General features: G+C 43.1%; 2 protein-coding genes across 2 annotated transcripts; both read left to right on the forward strand.

The window, feature by feature from the left end:
• Positions 1–313: 313 nt before the first annotated feature.
• LOC133108735 (caspase-1-like) lies at positions 314–5,553 on the forward strand. The gene is made up of 8 exons (XM_061218442.1): positions 314–523; positions 1,114–1,401; positions 2,448–2,581; positions 3,127–3,300; positions 3,679–3,922; positions 4,425–4,538; positions 4,819–4,928; positions 5,220–5,553. Exons 1-8 carry the CDS (start codon positions 517–519, stop codon positions 5,310–5,312), a joined length of 1,164 nt encoding a protein of 387 aa, XP_061074426.1. The 5' UTR covers positions 314–516; the 3' UTR covers positions 5,313–5,553.
• Positions 5,554–10,527: 4,974 nt separating this feature from the next.
• LOC133108197 (caspase-1-like) lies at positions 10,528–17,705 on the forward strand. The gene is made up of 9 exons (XM_061217646.1): positions 10,528–10,682; positions 11,013–11,120; positions 13,543–13,744; positions 13,776–13,805; positions 15,297–15,470; positions 15,847–16,090; positions 16,463–16,576; positions 16,971–17,080; positions 17,372–17,705. The coding sequence occupies exons 1-9, from the start codon at positions 10,528–10,530 to the stop codon at positions 17,462–17,464; spliced, it is 1,230 nt and encodes a 409-aa protein (XP_061073630.1). The 3' UTR covers positions 17,465–17,705.
• The last annotated feature ends 419 nt before the right edge of the window (positions 17,706–18,124 follow it).

Genomic DNA, 18,124 nt, shown 5'->3' on the forward strand with positions numbered 1-18,124 from the left:
GTTTGGCTAGGTAAGCACTGTTTGGCTAATTAAGTGTTTGGTCACTTTTGCTTTGTTGTTTGTTAATTTGTTTGTTAAAAAAATAAAATAAAATAATCAAATAGGCCCTGGTCCTTATCTTTGTTGTACAGGTAGCAGTTGAAATTGTACTTCCCTCTAGGGTCTTTCAGCACACTTATCCCTGGTTATGGGTATGCACTTTGTTGTACGTCGCTCTGGATAAGAGCGTCTGCCAAATGCCATTAATGTAATGTAACGTAATGTCATATTATGGCACTTTCCCATGTCATCCACCAAGCGCAGAAGTCAGAGCCAATCAAAGCTTAAAGACGCTAGTTTCCTGAAATGTGCAGTAGCTATCATATTAAATTCGCGGGTTGCACAGACCTCAGAACTTTCCTGAATTTGTTACATTGCGTAAATATAATTTATATAATTTGCAGTTTGGACTGCAAATTCGTAAAATACACCATTGACCATTGAAGTCAAGTTCTTCTACATAGACTACTGTAGGGAATGGCAGGTAAGAAAATATTCAACGTAACCTTTACGCAGCCAATTGTCACGTTTCGATCGTACAGAAAACTTGTTGCATAGAATCCAAGTGGAAATCTTTTATTTTTTACAGAAATGGATTATAACTAGTAGACATGCGAATAATTATCATGACGCCTCGGGCCTCAATCCTATTCGTTTTAATACCGATTTTTAGTTGAAAAATTGCAGTGTGGCTTACGGCTTTCACTTTCAGTTACAACTTTCAGTTTCAGTGTCGATAGGCTATAAATGTAACGTTCCTGTGTAGCTATATTCCCAAAAACCTGAAAAATGGTGCCGTCGCTATCTCCTTTTTCGCACGAATATAGACCTAATTCGGAGGAAAACTAATAAATGTGTCATATGGCGTCACAATGGACATTTCCTGAAGGGATTAGCTAATATAAAAACCAAGGAACCGGTTATGCCAATCGTACCTGTTTTTTGAACAACGTCTTACATAGCGAGCAAGTCGTATCGAAAAGAACAGTTAAAATTTTGATTTAGATGTTTATTTAGGGTTATTGATAACTTAAATGAATTGAATACAATGTCTGTTTCTTCGCGCTTGAACAGATAAACTGCTATTCGATGCGAGGAAGGAGTTGGTGGAGAGAGTATCGAGCCATGTGCTCTTGCAGCTGCTGGATGACCTTTTGCAGGACAGGGTTCTGAACGACGGAGAAAAGGACGCTGTGATCGAGGAGAACAAAAGCACAGCAGATAAGGCGCGATGCCTCTTGGATAAAGTGCGAAAGCGAGGCCCGAAGGCTAGTGGGAAATTCATCTCCCGGCTGCAGGAACGAGACCCTGACCTGTGTGAGCTCCTGAACCTGGGCCCGGTCTCGCCACCTGCACCGCCATGTGAGTGCGTGCTGAGGAAGGTGATCTCCGTGTTGCGTCTGACGTGCAGCAAGCGCATCTCAGTTAATCCCGAATTATCGATTCAACATAACAACATAATCTTAAAGGCAATTCAGATTAGCCAACTGAAAAAAATACAAATTTGAAAAGACAACTTGCAAACATGATGGATTAAAATGAATTGCAATGTATGATTATCATTATGATTATGATTATTATTATTATTATAATTATTATTATTATGTTCTTGTTGTAAAATGATTACTAGTATGACTGGATTCCAACTAATATTTTGCACTTTAAGACTTTAAAGTGACTTTTTGTACAAGGACATCAATATAGTTAAGTAGAGGAACAGAAAATATGTTGTTTAAGGATGATAAAGTTAAGAATGAGAGTTAAGTGAGATGAAAGAGTACATTACAGGCATAGCAGCAGGAGGTGCAGGTTCATTACACTACAGTGCAGCAGGAGGTGCAGGTTCATTACACTACAGTGCAGCAGGAGGAGGTGCAGGTTCATTACACAACAGTGCAGCAGGAGGTGCAGGTTCATTACACAACAGTGCAGCAGGAGGAGGTGCAGGTTCATTACACTACAGTGCAGCAGGAGGAGGTGCAGGTTCATTACACTACAGTGCAGCAGCAGGAGGTGCAGGTTCATTACACACAGTGCAGCAGGAGGTGCAGGTTCATTACACTACAGTGCAGCAGGAGGAGATGCAGGTTCATTGCACAGTGCAGCAGGAGGTGCAGGTTTGTTACTCTACAGTGCAGCAGGAGGTGCAGGTTAATTACTCTACAGTTCAGCAGGAGGTGCAGGTTCATTACACTACAGTGCAGCAGGAGGTGCAGGTTCATTACACAGTGCAGCAGGAGGAGGTGCAGGTTCATTACACACAGTGCAGCAGGAGGTGCAGGTTCATTACACTATAGTGCAGCAGGAGGAGGTGCAGGTTCATTACACACAGTGCAGCAGGAGGAGGTGCAGGTTGCTGAGAGTAGCTCTGGTATGTAGCTGAAGCCTGTGTTGCTGTGTGTTTTCAGCCCCATCGGAGCTGTCCCTCCCGCTCCCTCAGCAGGAGGTGACCTGCTCGCCATCTCAGCAGGAGCCTAGCGCAGTGCTCATCCCCTGCACCCCACAGTTCAAGAAGGCCCTGCTGGAGAAGGAGGGGGCTGAGGTATGAGCTCACTGGCCCAGTGAACTTCGTCAGGACTGGCCGCAGCTGGGGAATCCTGCTCAGCCTTTTAGACCACCTTAAAAATCCAGTGCAAACGTTTTATTTTGTTATGATCTTGTGTATATCAGGGTTCGTAAACCCCAATTCCCAGAGACTGCATGTGAACCAGTCTTGTTGAGCTAACTAGCCAGTTCAATCATAGATTAGACCACAAGAAAATATTTTACCTGAGGAAGTTGAGCAAGTTAATGTTAAAATTTCAGATTATGAAAAAAAAATATTGTTGTAATTGATGTAGTTATTTCCAATAAATCCAAAAATACATGTGACCCTGGAATGACGATTCACACCTCTGGTGTCTACTGTAATAATAATAATAATAATAATAATAAACAACACCAGCTGGTGATTTTGAGGGTTCAGATTTATTTTTACACCATGATGATCTTGTGTAGGTGATGGCACAGCGTGATGAACAGTGTAGTGATGATGTGCAGGTTGCTCTTGTTTAACTTAACGGCGGTTCTGGTTTCCTGTTCCATCAGATTTACCCCATGAAGGAGAAGGGTCAGCGCAAGCGCATGGCTCTGCTCATCAACAATGTCAAGTTTGACCACCTGTCTGAGAGGCGCGGGGCCGAAAAAGATGTAGAAAACATGGAGGAACAACTCAAAGAGCTGGACTACACTGTGGAGACACACAGGGATCTGTCTGCCCAGGTACACACAGGAGAGACACCGCCGCCTGGCTGACAAGATACACACAGGAGACACATAGCTAAAGGATCCTTGTGAAATCGACTCTTACAGCATATATATATGGTACCTATTGGACTCATATGGACTTTGATAATTCACTCATATTTCACAGTGCATCTACATACAGGACATGTGGCTGAGAACTTCACTGGGGAAGGGTGGGAACTGTGTCTTTATCGAGAACATCCTTTTTGGAGAAGAAATGGGTCAAGTCCACGTTCCTGAACTTATAGAACTAAGAAGCGTATGGCTTCAGTTGGGCTGATGTCATGGTCTGTAGCAAGCGGTCGCTGATGTCCCTGGTTATGTGTGCAGTAAGCTGCATTTGTGTGTTTGCAGGACATCGATGAGGCTGTCAAAGGGTTCTCTCAGCATCAGGCCCATTTGGAGTCGGACAGCACGTTTGTGGTGATCATGTCCCATGGAAAGCGGGATGCCATCTGCGGGATTCACTATAACGATGAAGACCCCCAGGAAAAGAACCTCTTCCTCATTGACAACATCTTCAAACACCTCAACACAAAGAACTGTGCTGGGCTGCGCAACAAACCCAAAGTCATTGTGATCCAGGCGTGCAGAGGGGGTATGCTGTGTGTGAATGTGTTATTCTAGAGGAAAGTGTGTGTGAATGTGTTATTCTAGAGGAAAGTGTGTGTGTGTGAATGTGTTATTCTAGAGGAAAGTGTGTGTGTGAATGTGTTATTCTAGAGGAAAGTGTGTGTGTGTGAATGTGTTATTCTAGAGGAAAGTGTGTGTGAATGTGTTATTCTAGAGGAAAGTGTGTGTAAATGTGTTATTCTAGAGGAAAGTGTGTGCTCAAATGTATTATTGTAAAGTGTGTGTAAATGTGTGTTATTCTAGGTGAAAGTGTGTGTAAATGTGTGTTATTCTAGCTGAAAGTGTGTGTAAATGTGTGTTATTCTAGCTGAAAGTGTGTGTAAATGTGTGTTATTCTAGGTGAAATTGTGTGTAAATGTGTGTTATTCTAGCTGAAATTGTGTGTAAATGTGTGTTATTCTAGCTGAAAGTGTGTGTAAATGTGTGTTATTCTAGCTGAAAGTGTGTGTAAATGTGTGTTATTCTAGATGAAATCGGGACAGTGAGTGACAGTGCTTCCGCGCCCAAATCTCTGGAGGATGACGGCATGTGGACGGAACTCAAGGAGAGAGATTTTGCCTGTCTCATGGCCTGTACCCCTGGTAGGCGTCCATCTTACAGGCAGCCCCATTCCTCCTGAGTCCCTGGGGGTTCCCCAAATGTAGGCCTCAGATCCAACACTCCAGAAATCAACTGGGAAATATTATGTTGGCCATATAGTAGAATGTGACAGAACACCTACGAGTCACGTGTAAGATTTATACTCATTATTGAGTAGCTGCTTAATATATGGTTCATTATAATTGTTATTTAAATAATTGATATTTATTTATTTTATAAATAAATATCATCAAAAGGTCTGACTGCATTGTCTCCACTCAGACACCATGGCCTACAGAGATCCTGAGAAAGGAGCCATTTTAATCCAGAAGCTTGTGGAGACCATCAATACACACGCCCACAAGGACCATATTGAGGAACTGTTCCGGAAGGCCAGTATTAATAGCACATTGTCTGATGGAGCCCTAATCCAGCTCTGCCCAAACTAGCCCTTAGGTCTGATTCTCTCAGTTTAAAGAACATGCTGCTGTTTGTTTAATGCTCATTGCGGTAGATTTGCTGTTCTTATTTCATGTGCAATGGGGCTGCACATTAGCCTCTTGGGATTAACCCTTCATCCCTGATCTTTGCACTTGTGTTTATCTAATAGAAGCTGCTAAATTGCAGTGGAGAAATTGTTATTGCAGTTTAATGTGACACTCCCATGTTTATTTCTCCAACAGGTTAGGTATCAGTTTGACGGTTCCAAATGTCAGATGCCAGTCACAGACAGAACGTCTTTGGTCAAGAAGTTCTACTTATTCCCTGGACTGTGATCCCTGCCTTCACCGGCCTATTCCAGATGAATCCACTTTTTAAAATCCAGATTAGTCAACTGCTCTCTTAATCCAGATTAGTCCACTGCTTGCTCTCTTAACCCAGATTAGTCCACTGCTTGCTTTCTCTATCCAGATTAGTTATTGGAGGCAGCTCTTGTTGTGTTAATGACATAAAATAGCTCCAATAATACAAATTGTAAGAGACGTGTCCAATGAAATCAATTTTCTATCTGCAAAATGTTTCTGTTCTTATTGATGCTTCTTGTGCTTCTGAGTTGTAAAACAGACCTTACACATGCTAATATCCAACATGCTTTTCGTGTAGCTACTTTTTTTTTTAATGCATTGTGTCAGAATTGCCACCTTTTGTATTACAAACATACTATGTATGTGTTGCAAAGATATACTTTTTTAACAGACTGTGCTGCAAGTAACACAAAATGAGTCCTTCACTAGGCATGGAGGGCATATGTCAAAGAAAATATCAAAGAAAAAGTAATATATAATTTCAAAGAGAGAGAGAGTAGGCCCTATGTAATCATGTACTTCAGCAAGTTTATCACATTCAATGAGATGGGTGTGTGGGGGGTTTGGACCTAAAATGCACGACTCAGAAACCGTAGTGTAGTAAAGTCCGGGTAAAGTCAGGGCTTTATTTGGGTAATATCCAGAGAGCGTAGTCAAACAAGCAATGTTCATACACGTAAATATCCAGCCAGAAAACCAAAGCACAGTACCGAGGGAGAAGGCAGTGTCGTAATCGGTACACCATGCAAGAAGTCCGGTCGCCAGGAAAGCTGTCAGCGGGGCAGAATTGCAGGCGGGCGGTAGGCAGGCTCAGGGGTCAATGACGGCGCAAGAGTCAAGACCGAAGTCTACTCCGCGGGGCAAAAGTACAAAAACAGCAGGCAAAATCGTGGTATAGGCAGGCGATGGTCAACAAAACAGAAATAAATGAACAATGGTCAATAACAGGCTTGGATCATAACATTTTCGATCTCCATAAATGTAAAGAATGGAATGGCAGTGAAATCTGCCTGTTTTTCGGTGCCGTCGGGGTCCAGCATTTAACATTGATGGAATGCTGGTAAAATGAGCGCTTAAAAGCCACAAAAACAGTTTCACATTAAAATTCAACCTAAGCAGAATTATTGTCCACCACACGTTAATTTAAGGCTAAACTGAGATAATAATCATAATATTCATGTTGAATTCCGGAAATACATTTTTCGGTTGTCCTCCCTAGGAGGAGAGGCTGGTTCTTGCGGTGTCCGACAACCCGGTCACATATGATCTTACCATAAAGGGCTATCACGACCAAAACATAAAGAACAAAGCCTGGAGAGATCTCTGCTTTTTGTAGTTATGCTAGCTAGCTAATGTTAGCTAACCGTCAGAGATTAGCCAACTGTCAGTTCGTATGACCTTGTTAGCTTGCTGCTTACCTAGCCAACTAAAAATACCGAAACACAAAGTAAATCACAAAGACAACAATTAAGGTTCACAGGGAGGTAGGGAGGGACGGGGAGAGGTGCTGCTTGAAGAGGTGCGTCTTCAGTTTGCGCTTGAAGGTGGGGAGAGATTCTACAGTTCTGTTGGAGCCATAATGATATGAGTTGATATTATATATGATATTATTATTTGTCTACCTATAGTAAGCCTCCCCCTTTTGGCCGGAGCCGCAACTGCATCTATTTAATCAGCCAAGTAATTTGCGGCACCTGTGTTAGTCCTAGGGAGACGGGGAGACGGAATAGTTTTTTGACCACACAAACAAAAGAAAGGATACAAAGAAAGAAACACACAAAAAAGGCCAAAGCAAAGTCTATTTTTGTTTATTGTAAAAAGTCAATTTGGAGAATATTTTTGTTCAATGTTTAAGCAGAATAAAATGCATTTTTTGTTTCAACTTGAAATCGGATCTCCACGATTGTTTGATTGTGCGTCAAACCCCCGCTCCGGCTTGGACAGTGGCTATTTTGAAGCATCAGTTTTTTAGACGAAATACGCCACTATAACAAGTCAAAAAACTCTCCGCAAAGGATTGACGGACGAAAGCTCCACGGACACAGCCAGATACCGTTTGCATCGGACAAAAGGACAGCCCCCAAACAAGGATTCGCGGGTCGTGAGTAACTGCAACAAATTATGAATGGGCTGATCTGCGTGATGCAGTGGTTTGGTCAAACATATTAAAAGAAAGCGCCCCGTGCGCTATGAATGGAATGTTTGATGACGGTGGAAACGGGAATAATAACACAGTGCTGTGAATAATACGTTGCATTGCAGATATTGGATGAACCAAATAATTAAGGAGTTTAAAAGACACTATGTAAAGTAAAGACTGATTGCAACCGCGGTCATAACTATAAAGACGGACTGCTACGGCGGTTTTAATGCGCCAATAGAGCGGACTAAAAAAAGCCACCGTCAGCAACGCACCACGTTATACAGTGTGATTACAGTAAAAATGACTGACAATACTGGGGCCGCTGGTGCGGCAGAGGAAATGTTAACTTCACTCATTGCAACTCGCAGGGGGAAACTGAGTGTATGCACACGCAGGATGAATGAATTAAAAACTTTTCTTGTGGATGATGGAGATGTGGAGAAAGTAAATGACGGCCTTGCAGCATTCAAACAGGCTGTAAAAGAATTTAATGATGTACATAAATCTGTGCAAATGCTCTTATCAGAGGAGGGGCAGGAGAAGGAAAATGTGGACTGGTATGAACCCAGAATTACTATTTTTAAATATTTTTTGAATGAAGTACAAACCTGGAAAAAGGGTCAAATTGCACAATTACATGTCACCCCTCAGGACAGCATTTCTAATGTGTCACACAAATCCAACAAATCCCAGACAGGATCAAAAGCCTCCTCAGTCTCTTCAGCATGCAGGAAAGCAGTGGCAGAGCAGGCAGCTCTATTAGCCCGTGCTGAGGCCTTAAAGACCCAACATGCCTTAAGACTGGAAGAAGTTCAACTAAAAACAAGAATGGAAAGGTTGGAGCTGGAAACCAATATAGCATCATCAGCCGCCAAAATAAAAGCCCTTCAGAGTTTTGAGATGGATGAGCAAATCCAAAAAGACGGCATGGACTCTTATTTTGAAGCCAGCAAGGAAAAGACCACTGAGCTTGTGGAATCAGAGCCGCCAGTGGCTGAATTTATTCAACTAGGTGCTCTTCCAAAAATACCACTTCAAAGGGTTGTTTTTGATCGCCAAGGCAGCGGTCAGCAACCTCCAGCAGGGTCCAATCCATCTAGATCTAATGAGAATACCAATGCAGCTACTAACCATGATGACATCACCACTGTTATGCAAAGACAGAGTGACATTGTTGATCTTATCATCATACAACAAAAAATAGCCTTACTCCCCACTAGGGAGATCACAGTGTTTGACGGTGATCCGCTGACCTATCAATCTTTCATCCGAGCATTTGAACACTTAATTGAGGATAAGACAAGTAACTGTCAGGACAGGCTCTACTTTCTTGAGCAGTATACTTGTGGCCAGCCCAGGGATTTGGTCCGCAGCTGCCTACACATGGAAGCAAGCAGAGGCTATGCTAAAGCTCAACGACTATTAAAGGAGCACTTTGGGGATGAGATCAAAGTCACAAGTGCTTATTTGGAAAAGGCATTGAATTGGACAGTGATTAGACCTGAGGATGGAAAGGCACTGCACGCTTATGCACTCTACCTGAGAGGATGCTGTAATGCCATGCACGACTTGCACTATATGGAGGAGCTTGATATGCCCTCCAATCTAAGGCTGATTGCATCTAAGCTTCCTTACAAGCTACGTGAAAGATGGAGATCAGCAGCCTATGACACGTTTGAGAGGACCAATACGAGGGCTACATTCCAACACCTAGTGGGATTCATGGAGAAACAAGCTAGAATCCTTTTGGACCCACTGTTTGGGGATATACAAGATCCTCTCTCCAGTAAAAGGGTGGTTTTAAAGAGCAGGATAGCTGACCTTAAACAGCAATCAAGAATGCCAAAGAATAGAGGGAGCAGCTTTGCCACTACAGTGGCAATAGTGGGTGATGGCAACACTAATGACAACTCTACTACTCTGTCATTCAAACAAAACCAACAAGGCAACACCCCAGGTGCTCGTACTGCCTCATGCAACTTTTGTCAGGGCAACCATTCACTAACTGATTGCCAACAGATCAAGGCACATACTCATGAGAAGAAGGTGGAGTTTGTGAAGATGAACGGCCTTTGCTTCGGATGTTTAACTAAGGGTCATCTAAGCAAAGACTGCAGAAGAAAGCTAACATGTCAAAAGTGTCAAAGGAGGCACCCAACTATATTACATATTGAAACAATGAAAACTTCAAACCAGGAACCTCCAAAGGAGGTGGGTCCTAAGGAATTGAAGAAAACATCAGTCAGCTGTGCTCTTGTTTCAGCTGGGGAAGTGACTGGGGCTGGTAAGGATTGTGCACTGGCTATTGTGCCAGTCAGAGTCAAAGTGGCCAAGGGAAACAAGTTTGTGTTAACTTATGCTTTCCTCGACCCTGGCAGCTCAGCAACATTCTGCACTGAGAACCTAATGAAGCAGCTGAATGCTAGCCAACGCAAAACAAATATTCTCCTTCGAACAATGGGGCAGAAGAGACCTGTCAGGAGCTATGAAGTCACTGGACTAGAGGTAGGCAGCCTGGATGGCAGCATATACCTTGACCTACCAAAAGTCTATACCCAGGATAAGATCCCAGTCTCAAAAGAAAACTTACTCACTCAAACTGAACTGGAAAGGTGGCCTTATCTACAGGGGATCCAATTCAAGGAAATTGATGCAGACGTTGAACTCCTGATAGGAATCAACGTTTCTAAGGCGATGGAACCCTGGCGCATAATTAATAGCCAAGGGAATGGACCATATGCGGTGGAGACAGTTTTAGGATGGGTGGTCAACGGTCCACTCAATTATTGCACCGATATGGTAGGGTCTGGACCTCCTACAATGACGGCCAACCGAATATCGATTGCTGATCTGGGGGAACTCCTAGTCAGGCAATATAATCAGGACTTCTCAGAGAGAGCGTATGAGGAGAAAAGCGAAATGTCAGGTGAGGATCAAAAGTTCATGCAGATTGCATCCAGCTCAGTAATCCTCAAGAATGGTCACTACCACTTACCCTTACCTTTTCGCAACAAAGAAGTGGTCATGCCAGACAACCAAAAAATGGCAGAGCAGCGAGCCATGACCCTGGTAAAGAAATTCAAGAAAGATGAGGTCTATGCTGCAGAATATAAAGACTTCATGGAGGATGTAATCAGCAAAGGTTACGCAGAGAAAGTGCCCCGAGACCAACTCCACCGGAACGATGGCCAGGTCTGGTACATACCTCATCATGGTGTTTACCATAAGCAAAAGGCCAAGCTTAGAGTAGTGTTTGACTGTACATCATCGTACAAAGGCACATCTCTCAATAGAGAACTCCTCCAAGGCCCTGACCTGTCTAACACCCTCATTGGTGTCTTGCTCAGGTTCCGCCAAGAAAGAATTGCCATTATGGGAGACATTGAAGCAATGTTTTACCAAGTACATGTCCATAACAGCCACAGGGACTTTCTAAGATTCTTATGGTGGCCAGGTGGAGATACCAAAAAACACCTGGAACATTACAGAATGAAGGTACACCTCTTTGGCGCTGTGTCATCTCTGAGCATCGCTAACTTCGCTTTACAACGGACAGCAGATGACAACAGTGGGAAGTATGATGAGGAGGTAACGGAGACAATCAAGCACAACTTCTATGTGGATGATTGCCTCAAGTCAGTAGCCACAGTAGAACAAGCCATTAGGCTCACCGAGGACCTCAGAGATGCATGCTCTCAGGGAGGCTTCACACTGACCAAATGGGTCAGTAATAGCCGCAGGGTCCTGGCATCCCTCCCTGATAAGCACAAAGCAACACTAGTAAAGGCACTGGACTTGGATAGAGAAAAGCTGCCTCTTGAAAGAGCACTTGGGATCCAATGGAATATTGAAAGTGACACATTTACCTTCAGAGTCACTATCAAGAGCAGACCTCATACGAGAAGAGAAATCCTCTCCACAGTCAGCTCAATATACGATCCATTGGGTTTCCTTTCTCCATACGTCCTGAAGGCCAAGCAAATCCTCCAAGAGCTCTGCAAGGCAAAGTGTGGTTGGGATGAAATCATCCCAGATAAATTATCCAAGCCATGGCAGGGATGGATTACAGAGTTAGATCAGCTGTGCAAATTCCAAGTTGATCGATGTGTGAAGCCTGAAAACTTCAGTCAGGTCAAGACATCAGAGCTGCATCACTTCTGTGATGCAAGTGAGCTGGGTTATGGCACTGTCCGCTACCTCAGGTTCAGTATGGAAAAGGTCCACATTTCATTCATTCTGGGGAAATCTAGGGTGGCTCCACTCAAACAGATGACGATCCCCAGACTGGAGATGGCAGCAGCAACGCTAGCTGTGAGGGTGGACAGGATGCTGAGAAGGGAGCTTCAGGTACAGCTTGAAAGCTCCACTTTCTGGACAGACAGCACATCCGTGCTGAAATACATCCTCAACCAAACAAAAATTCCATACTTATGTGGCCAACAGAGTTGCAGTGATACGTGACCTATCTCAAGAGAAACAATGGAGACGTGAGCTCCAAAGATAACCCGGCTGACGACGCTTCACGTGGGTTAAAGGTAGAACCTTTCCTAAAATCCACAAGATGGCTGAAAGGTCCAGAATTCCTGAAGAGAAAGGAAACCGAATGGCCACAGATCCCAGAAAAACTGGGACAAATCCCTCCGGAGGATCCAGAGGTAAGAAGAGACTTCACTGTGAACAGTGCTAGCGTAGAGGAATATAATCCAACCAGCAAGCTAATTGAGTACTACTCATCATGGACCAGATTGCAGAAAGCTGTTGCCTGGATTTTGAAACTGAAAGGACTCCTTCTACTGCTAAGTCACAACAAGAAATCTCTAACAAAGACTGATCCAGCATCAGAGCTGACAACTTTAAAGTATTTAAAGGAACAAATGGACCAGTTCAAAGTTACATGTGGAGCACAAAACCTGTCTGTGGAGGACATGGACGAAGCAGAAAAGGCCATCATTCAGCAGAGCAGAGACAGCACTTTAAAAAGGAACTGGCACTCTTGGATACAGGGAGACAGGTCAAGGCAAGCAGCTCCATCTGTAAAGAAAAAAAAAAAAAAAAACATGCCCCTGACCCCTGAACTCTTGCCCCCTCTTGCACGCCTCTGACCCCTGGACTGCTGTATTCCACCTACACATAACTACATGCACGTAGAACCTAAACATATATGGACTTTGAACATTCTGGAACATTCATGAATTATGATGTGTGTTATGTTTAATTTATTGGCTCCATTAAATTATGATTGATTAATTGTTTTGCTATGATGTTAACAATTAGGGGCCGGTATGTTGGAGCCATAATGATATGAGTTGATATTATATATGATATTATTATTTGTCTACCTATAGTAAGCCTCCCCCTTTTGGCCGGAGCCGCAACTGCATCTATTTAATCAGCCAAGTAATTTGCGGCACCTGTGTTAGTCCTAGGGAGACGGGGAGACGGAATAGTTTTTTGACCACACAAACAAAAGAAAGGATACAAAGAAAGAAACACACAAAAAAGGCCAAAGCAAAGTCTATTTTTGTTTATTGTAAAAAGTCAATTTGGAGAATATTTTTGTTCAATGTTTAAGCAGAATAAAATGCATTTTTTGTTTCAACTTGAAATCGGATCTCCACGATTGTTTGATTGTGCGTCAAACCCCCGCTCCGGCTTGGACAGTGCCTATTTTGAAGCATCAGTTTTTTAGACGAAATACGCCACTATAAGTTCTGACCTCAACGGGGAGTTCATTCCACCACCATGGAGCCAGAACAGACAGTAGTCGTGAGCGTGAGGTGGAGGTTCGGAGAGGGGGAGGTGCCAAGCGGCCTGTGGAGGCTGTCTGGCAGGGGTGTAGGGTCTGATGATTTTTTGTAGGTAAGCTGGGGAAGACCCCTTAACTGCTTAGAAGGCAAGCACCAATGTTTTGAATTTGATTTTCAATTTTTTCAATTTAGATTTTGACCAGTTGACCAATTGACCAGTTAGCAATTGGTTATTGATAACTTAAATGAATTCAATACAATGTCTGTTTCTTCGCGCTTGAACAGATAAACTGCTATTCGATGCGAGGAGGGAGTTGGTGGAGAGAGTATCGAGCCATGTGCTCTTGCAGCTGCTGGATGACCTTTTGCAGGACAGGGTTGTGAACGACGGAGAAAAGGACGCTGTGATCGAGGAGAACAAAAGCACAGCAGATAAGGCGCGATGCCTCTTGGATAAAGTGCGGAAGCGAGGCCCGAAGGCTAGTGGGAAATTCATCTCCCGGCTGCAGGAACGAGACCCTGACCTGTGTGAGCTCCTGAACCTGGGCCCTGTCTCGCCACCTGCACTGCCAGGTGAGTGCACGCTGAAGCAGGTGATCTCCGTGTTGCGTCTGGCGTGCATCTCAGTTAATCCCTAATCATCGATTCAACATAACATGATCTTAAAGGCAATTCAGATTAGACGACTGAAAAAAAAATACTAATTTGAAAAGACAACTTGCAAACATGATGGATTAAAATGAATTGCAATGTATTTTTATTATTATTATTATTATTATTATTATTATTATGTTCTTGTTGTAAGATGATGACTAATATGATTGGATTCCAACTAATATTTTGCACTTTAAGACTTTAAAGTGACTTTTTGTACAAGGACATCAATATAGTTAAGTAGAGGAACAGAAAATATGTTGTTTAAGGATGATAAAGTTAAGAATGAGAGTTAAGTGAGATGAAAGAGTACATTACAGGCATAGCAGCAGGAGGTGCAGGTTCATTACACTACAGTGCAGCAGGAGGTGCAGGTTCATTACACTACAGTGCAGCAGGAGGAGGTGCAGGTTCATTACACAGTGCAGCAGAAGGTGCAGGTTCATTACACTACAGTGCAGCAGGAGGAGGTGCAGGTTCATTACACTACAGTGCAGCAGTAGGAGGTGCAGGTTCATTACACTGCATAGCAGCAGGAGGAGGTGCAGGTTCATTACACTACAGTGCAGCAGGAGGTGGTGCAGGTCCATTACACTACAGTGCAGCAGGAGGAGGTGCAGGTTCATTACACTGCAGTGCAGCAGGAGGTGCAGGTTCATTACACTACAGTGCAGCAGGAGGTTCAGGTTCCTTACACTACAGTGCAGCAGGAGGAGGTGCAGGTCCATTACACTACAGTGCAGCAGGAGGAGGTGCAGGTTCATTACACTGCAGTGCAGCAGGAGGTGCAGGTTCATTACACTACAGTGCAGCAGGAGGTGCAGGTTCATTACACACAGTGCAGCAGGAGGAGGTGCAGGTTCATTACACTACAGTGCAGCAGGAGGTGCAGGTTCATTACACTCCAGTGCACACTGGCCCGGTGAACTTCGTCAGGACTGGCCGCAGCTGGGGAATCCTGCTCAGCCTTTTAGACCACCTTAAAAATCCAGTGCAAACGTTTTATTTTGTTATTATCTTGTGTACATCAGGGTTCGTAAACCCCAATTCCCGGAGACTGCATGTGAACCAGTCACCCTGGCTTGTTGAGCTAACTAGCCAGTTCAGACAATAGACAATAAAAAAATATTGTTGTAATTGATGTAGTTATTTCCAATAAATCCAAAAATACATGTGACCCTGGAATGACGATTCACACCTCTGGTGTCTACTGTAATAATAATAATAGTAATAAAAAAACAACAATAACAATAAAAAACAACACCAGCTGGTGATTTTGAGGGTTCAGATATATTTTTACACCATGATGATCTTGTGTAGGTGATGGCACAGCGTGATGAACAGTGTAGTGATGATGTGCAGGTTGCTCTTGTTTAACTTAATGGCGGTTCTGGTTTCCTGTTCCATCAGATTTACCCCATGAAGGAGAAGGGTCAGCGCAAGCGCATGGCTCTGCTCATCAACAATGTCAAGTTTGACCACCTGTCTGAGAGGCGCGGGGCCGAAAAAGATGTAGAGAACATGGAGAAACTACTCAAAGCGCTGGGCTACACTGTGGAGACACACAGGGATCTGTCTGCCCAGGTACACACAGGAGAGACACCGCCGCCTGGCTGACAAGATACACACAGGAGACACATAGCTAAAGGATCCTTGTGAAATCGACTCTTACAGCATATATATGGTACCTATTGGACTCATATGGACTTCGATAATTCACTCATATTTCACAGTGCATCTACATACAGGACATGTGGCTGAGAACTACACTGGGGAAGGGTGGGAACTGTGTCTTTATCGAGAACATCCCTTTTGGACAAGAAATGGGTCAAGTCCACGTTCCTGAACTTATAGAACTAAGAAGCGTATGGCTTCAGTCGGGCTGATGTCACGGTCTGTAGCAAGCAGTCGCTGATGTCCCTGGTTATGTGTGCAGTAAGCTGCATTTGTGTGTTTGCAGGACATCGATGAAGCTGTCAAAGGGTTCTCTCAGCATCAGGCCCATTTGGAGTCGGACAGCACGTTTGTGGTGATCATGTCCCATGGAAAGCGGGATGCCATCTGCGGGATCCACTATAACGATGAAGACCCCCAGAAAAAGAACCTCTTCCTCATTGACAACATCTTCAAACACCTCAACACAAAGAACTGTGCTGGGCTGCGCAACAAACCCAAAGTCATTGTGATCCAGGCGTGCAGAGGGGGTATGCTGTGTGTGAATGTGTTACTCTAGAGGAAAGTGTGTGTGAATGTGTTATTCTAGAGGAAAGTGTGTGTGTGTGAATGTGTTATTCTAGAGGAAAGTGTGTGTGAATGTGTTATTCTAGAGGAAAGTGTGTGTGTGTGAATGTGTTATTCTAGAGGAAAGTGTGTAAATGTGTTATTCTAGAGGAAAGTGTGTGCTCAAATGTATTATTGTAAAGTGTGTGTAAATGTGTGTTATTCTAGGTGAAAGTGTGTGTAAATGTGTGTTATTCTAGCTGAAAGTGTGTGTAAATGTGTGTTATTCTTGCTGAAAGTGTGTGTAAATGTGTGTTATTCTAGGTCAAAGTGTGTGTAAATGTGTGTTATTCTAGATGAAATCAGGACAGTGAGTGACAGTGCTTCCGCGCCCAAATCTCTGGAGGATGACGGCATGTGGAAGGAACTCAAGGAGAGAGATTTTGCCTGTCTCATAGCCTACACCCCTGGTAGGCGTCCATCTTACAGGCAGCCCCATTCCTCCTGAGTCCCTGGGGGTTCCCCAAATGTAGGCCTCAGATCCAACACTCCAGAAATCAACTGGGAAATATTATGTTGGCCATATAGTAGAATATGACAGAACACCTACGAGTCACGTGTAAGATTTATACTCATTATTGAGTAGCTGCTTAATATATGGTTCATTATAATTGTTATTTCAACCCAAAAGTGGTGACCTTTATATGTTGCACAACTGTTTCTCATTTTTAATTTGTAACAAACAACTCCAAATAAATGTGTACTGTCTATAATAAATTGTATGTGTGCGTATATATATATATATATATTTATATATTATAAATAAATATCATCAAAAGGTCTGACTGCATTGTCTCCACTCAGACACCATGTCCTACAGAGATCCTGTCAAAGGAGCCATTTTAATCCAGAAGCTTGTGGAGACCATCAATACACACGCCCACAAGGACCATATTGAGGAACTGTTCCGGAAGGCCAGTATTAATAGCACATTGTCTGATGGAGCCCTAATCCAGCTCTGCCCAAACTAGCCCTTAGGTCTGATTCTCTCAGTTTAAAGAACACGCTGCTGTTTGTTTAATGCTCATTACGGTAGATTTACTGCTCTTATTTCATGTGCAATGGGGCTGCACATTAGCCTCTTGGGATTAACCCTTCATCCCTGATCTTTGCACTTGTGTTGATCTAATAGAAGCTGCTAAATTGCAGTGGAGAAATTGTTATTGCAGTTTAATGTGACACTCCCATGTTTATTTCTCCAACAGGTTAGGTATCAGTTTGACGGTTCCAAATGTCAGATGCCAGTCACAGACAGAACGTCTTTGGTCAAGAAGTTCTACTTATTCCCTGGACTGTGATCCCTGCCTTCACCGGCCTATTCCAGATGAATCCACTTTTTAAAATCCAGATTAGTCAACTGCTCTCTTAATCCAGATTAGTCCACTGCTTGCTCTCTTAACCCAGATTAGTCCACTGCTTGCTTTCTCTATCCAGATTAGTTATTGGAGGCAGCTCTTGTTGTGTTAATGACATAAAATAGCTCCAATAATACAAATTGTAAGAGACGTGTCCAATGAAATCAATTTTCTATCTGCAAAATGTTTCTGTTCTTATTGATGCTTCTTGTGCTTCTGAGTTGTAAAACAGACCTTACACGTGCTAATATCCAAGATGCTTTTCGTGTAGCTACTTTTTTTTTTAATGCATTGTGTCAGAATTGCCACCTTTTGTATTACAAACATACTATGTATGTGTTGCAAAGATATACTTTTTTAACAGACTGTGCTGCAAGTAACACAAAATGAGTCCTTCACTAGGCATGGAGGGCATATGTCAAAGAAAATATCAAAGAAAAAGTAATATATAATTTCAAAGAGAGAGAGAGTAGGCCCTATGTAATCATGTACTTCAGCAAGTTTATCACATTCAATGAGATGGGTGTGTGGGGGGTTTGGACCTAAAATGCACGACTCAGAAACCGTAGTGTAGTAAAGTCCTGTCAGGGCTTTATTTGGGGA

Source organism: Conger conger, chromosome 13 (genome assembly GCF_963514075.1).
Source record: "Conger conger chromosome 13, fConCon1.1, whole genome shotgun sequence".
NCBI lineage: Eukaryota > Metazoa > Chordata > Actinopteri > Anguilliformes > Congridae > Conger > Conger conger.

Coding starts and splice junctions, on each gene's coding strand:
- LOC133108735 (XM_061218442.1), top strand. Junction 3,923..4,424: donor GATCCAGGCGTGCAGAGGGG/GTATGCTGTGTG, acceptor GTGTTATTCTAG/ATGAAATCGGGACAGTGAGT. Junction 4,539..4,818: donor TCTCATGGCCTGTACCCCTG/GTAGGCGTCCAT, acceptor GTCTCCACTCAG/ACACCATGGCCTACAGAGAT.
- LOC133108197 (XM_061217646.1), top strand. CDS start 10,528: ATGGCAGAGCAGCGAGCCATGACCCTGGTAAAGAAATTCAAGAAAGAT. Junction 10,683..11,012: donor CGGAACGATGGCCAGGTCTG/GTACATACCTCA, acceptor GTCATCTCTGAG/CATCGCTAACTTCGCTTTAC. Junction 16,091..16,462: donor GATCCAGGCGTGCAGAGGGG/GTATGCTGTGTG, acceptor GTGTTATTCTAG/ATGAAATCAGGACAGTGAGT.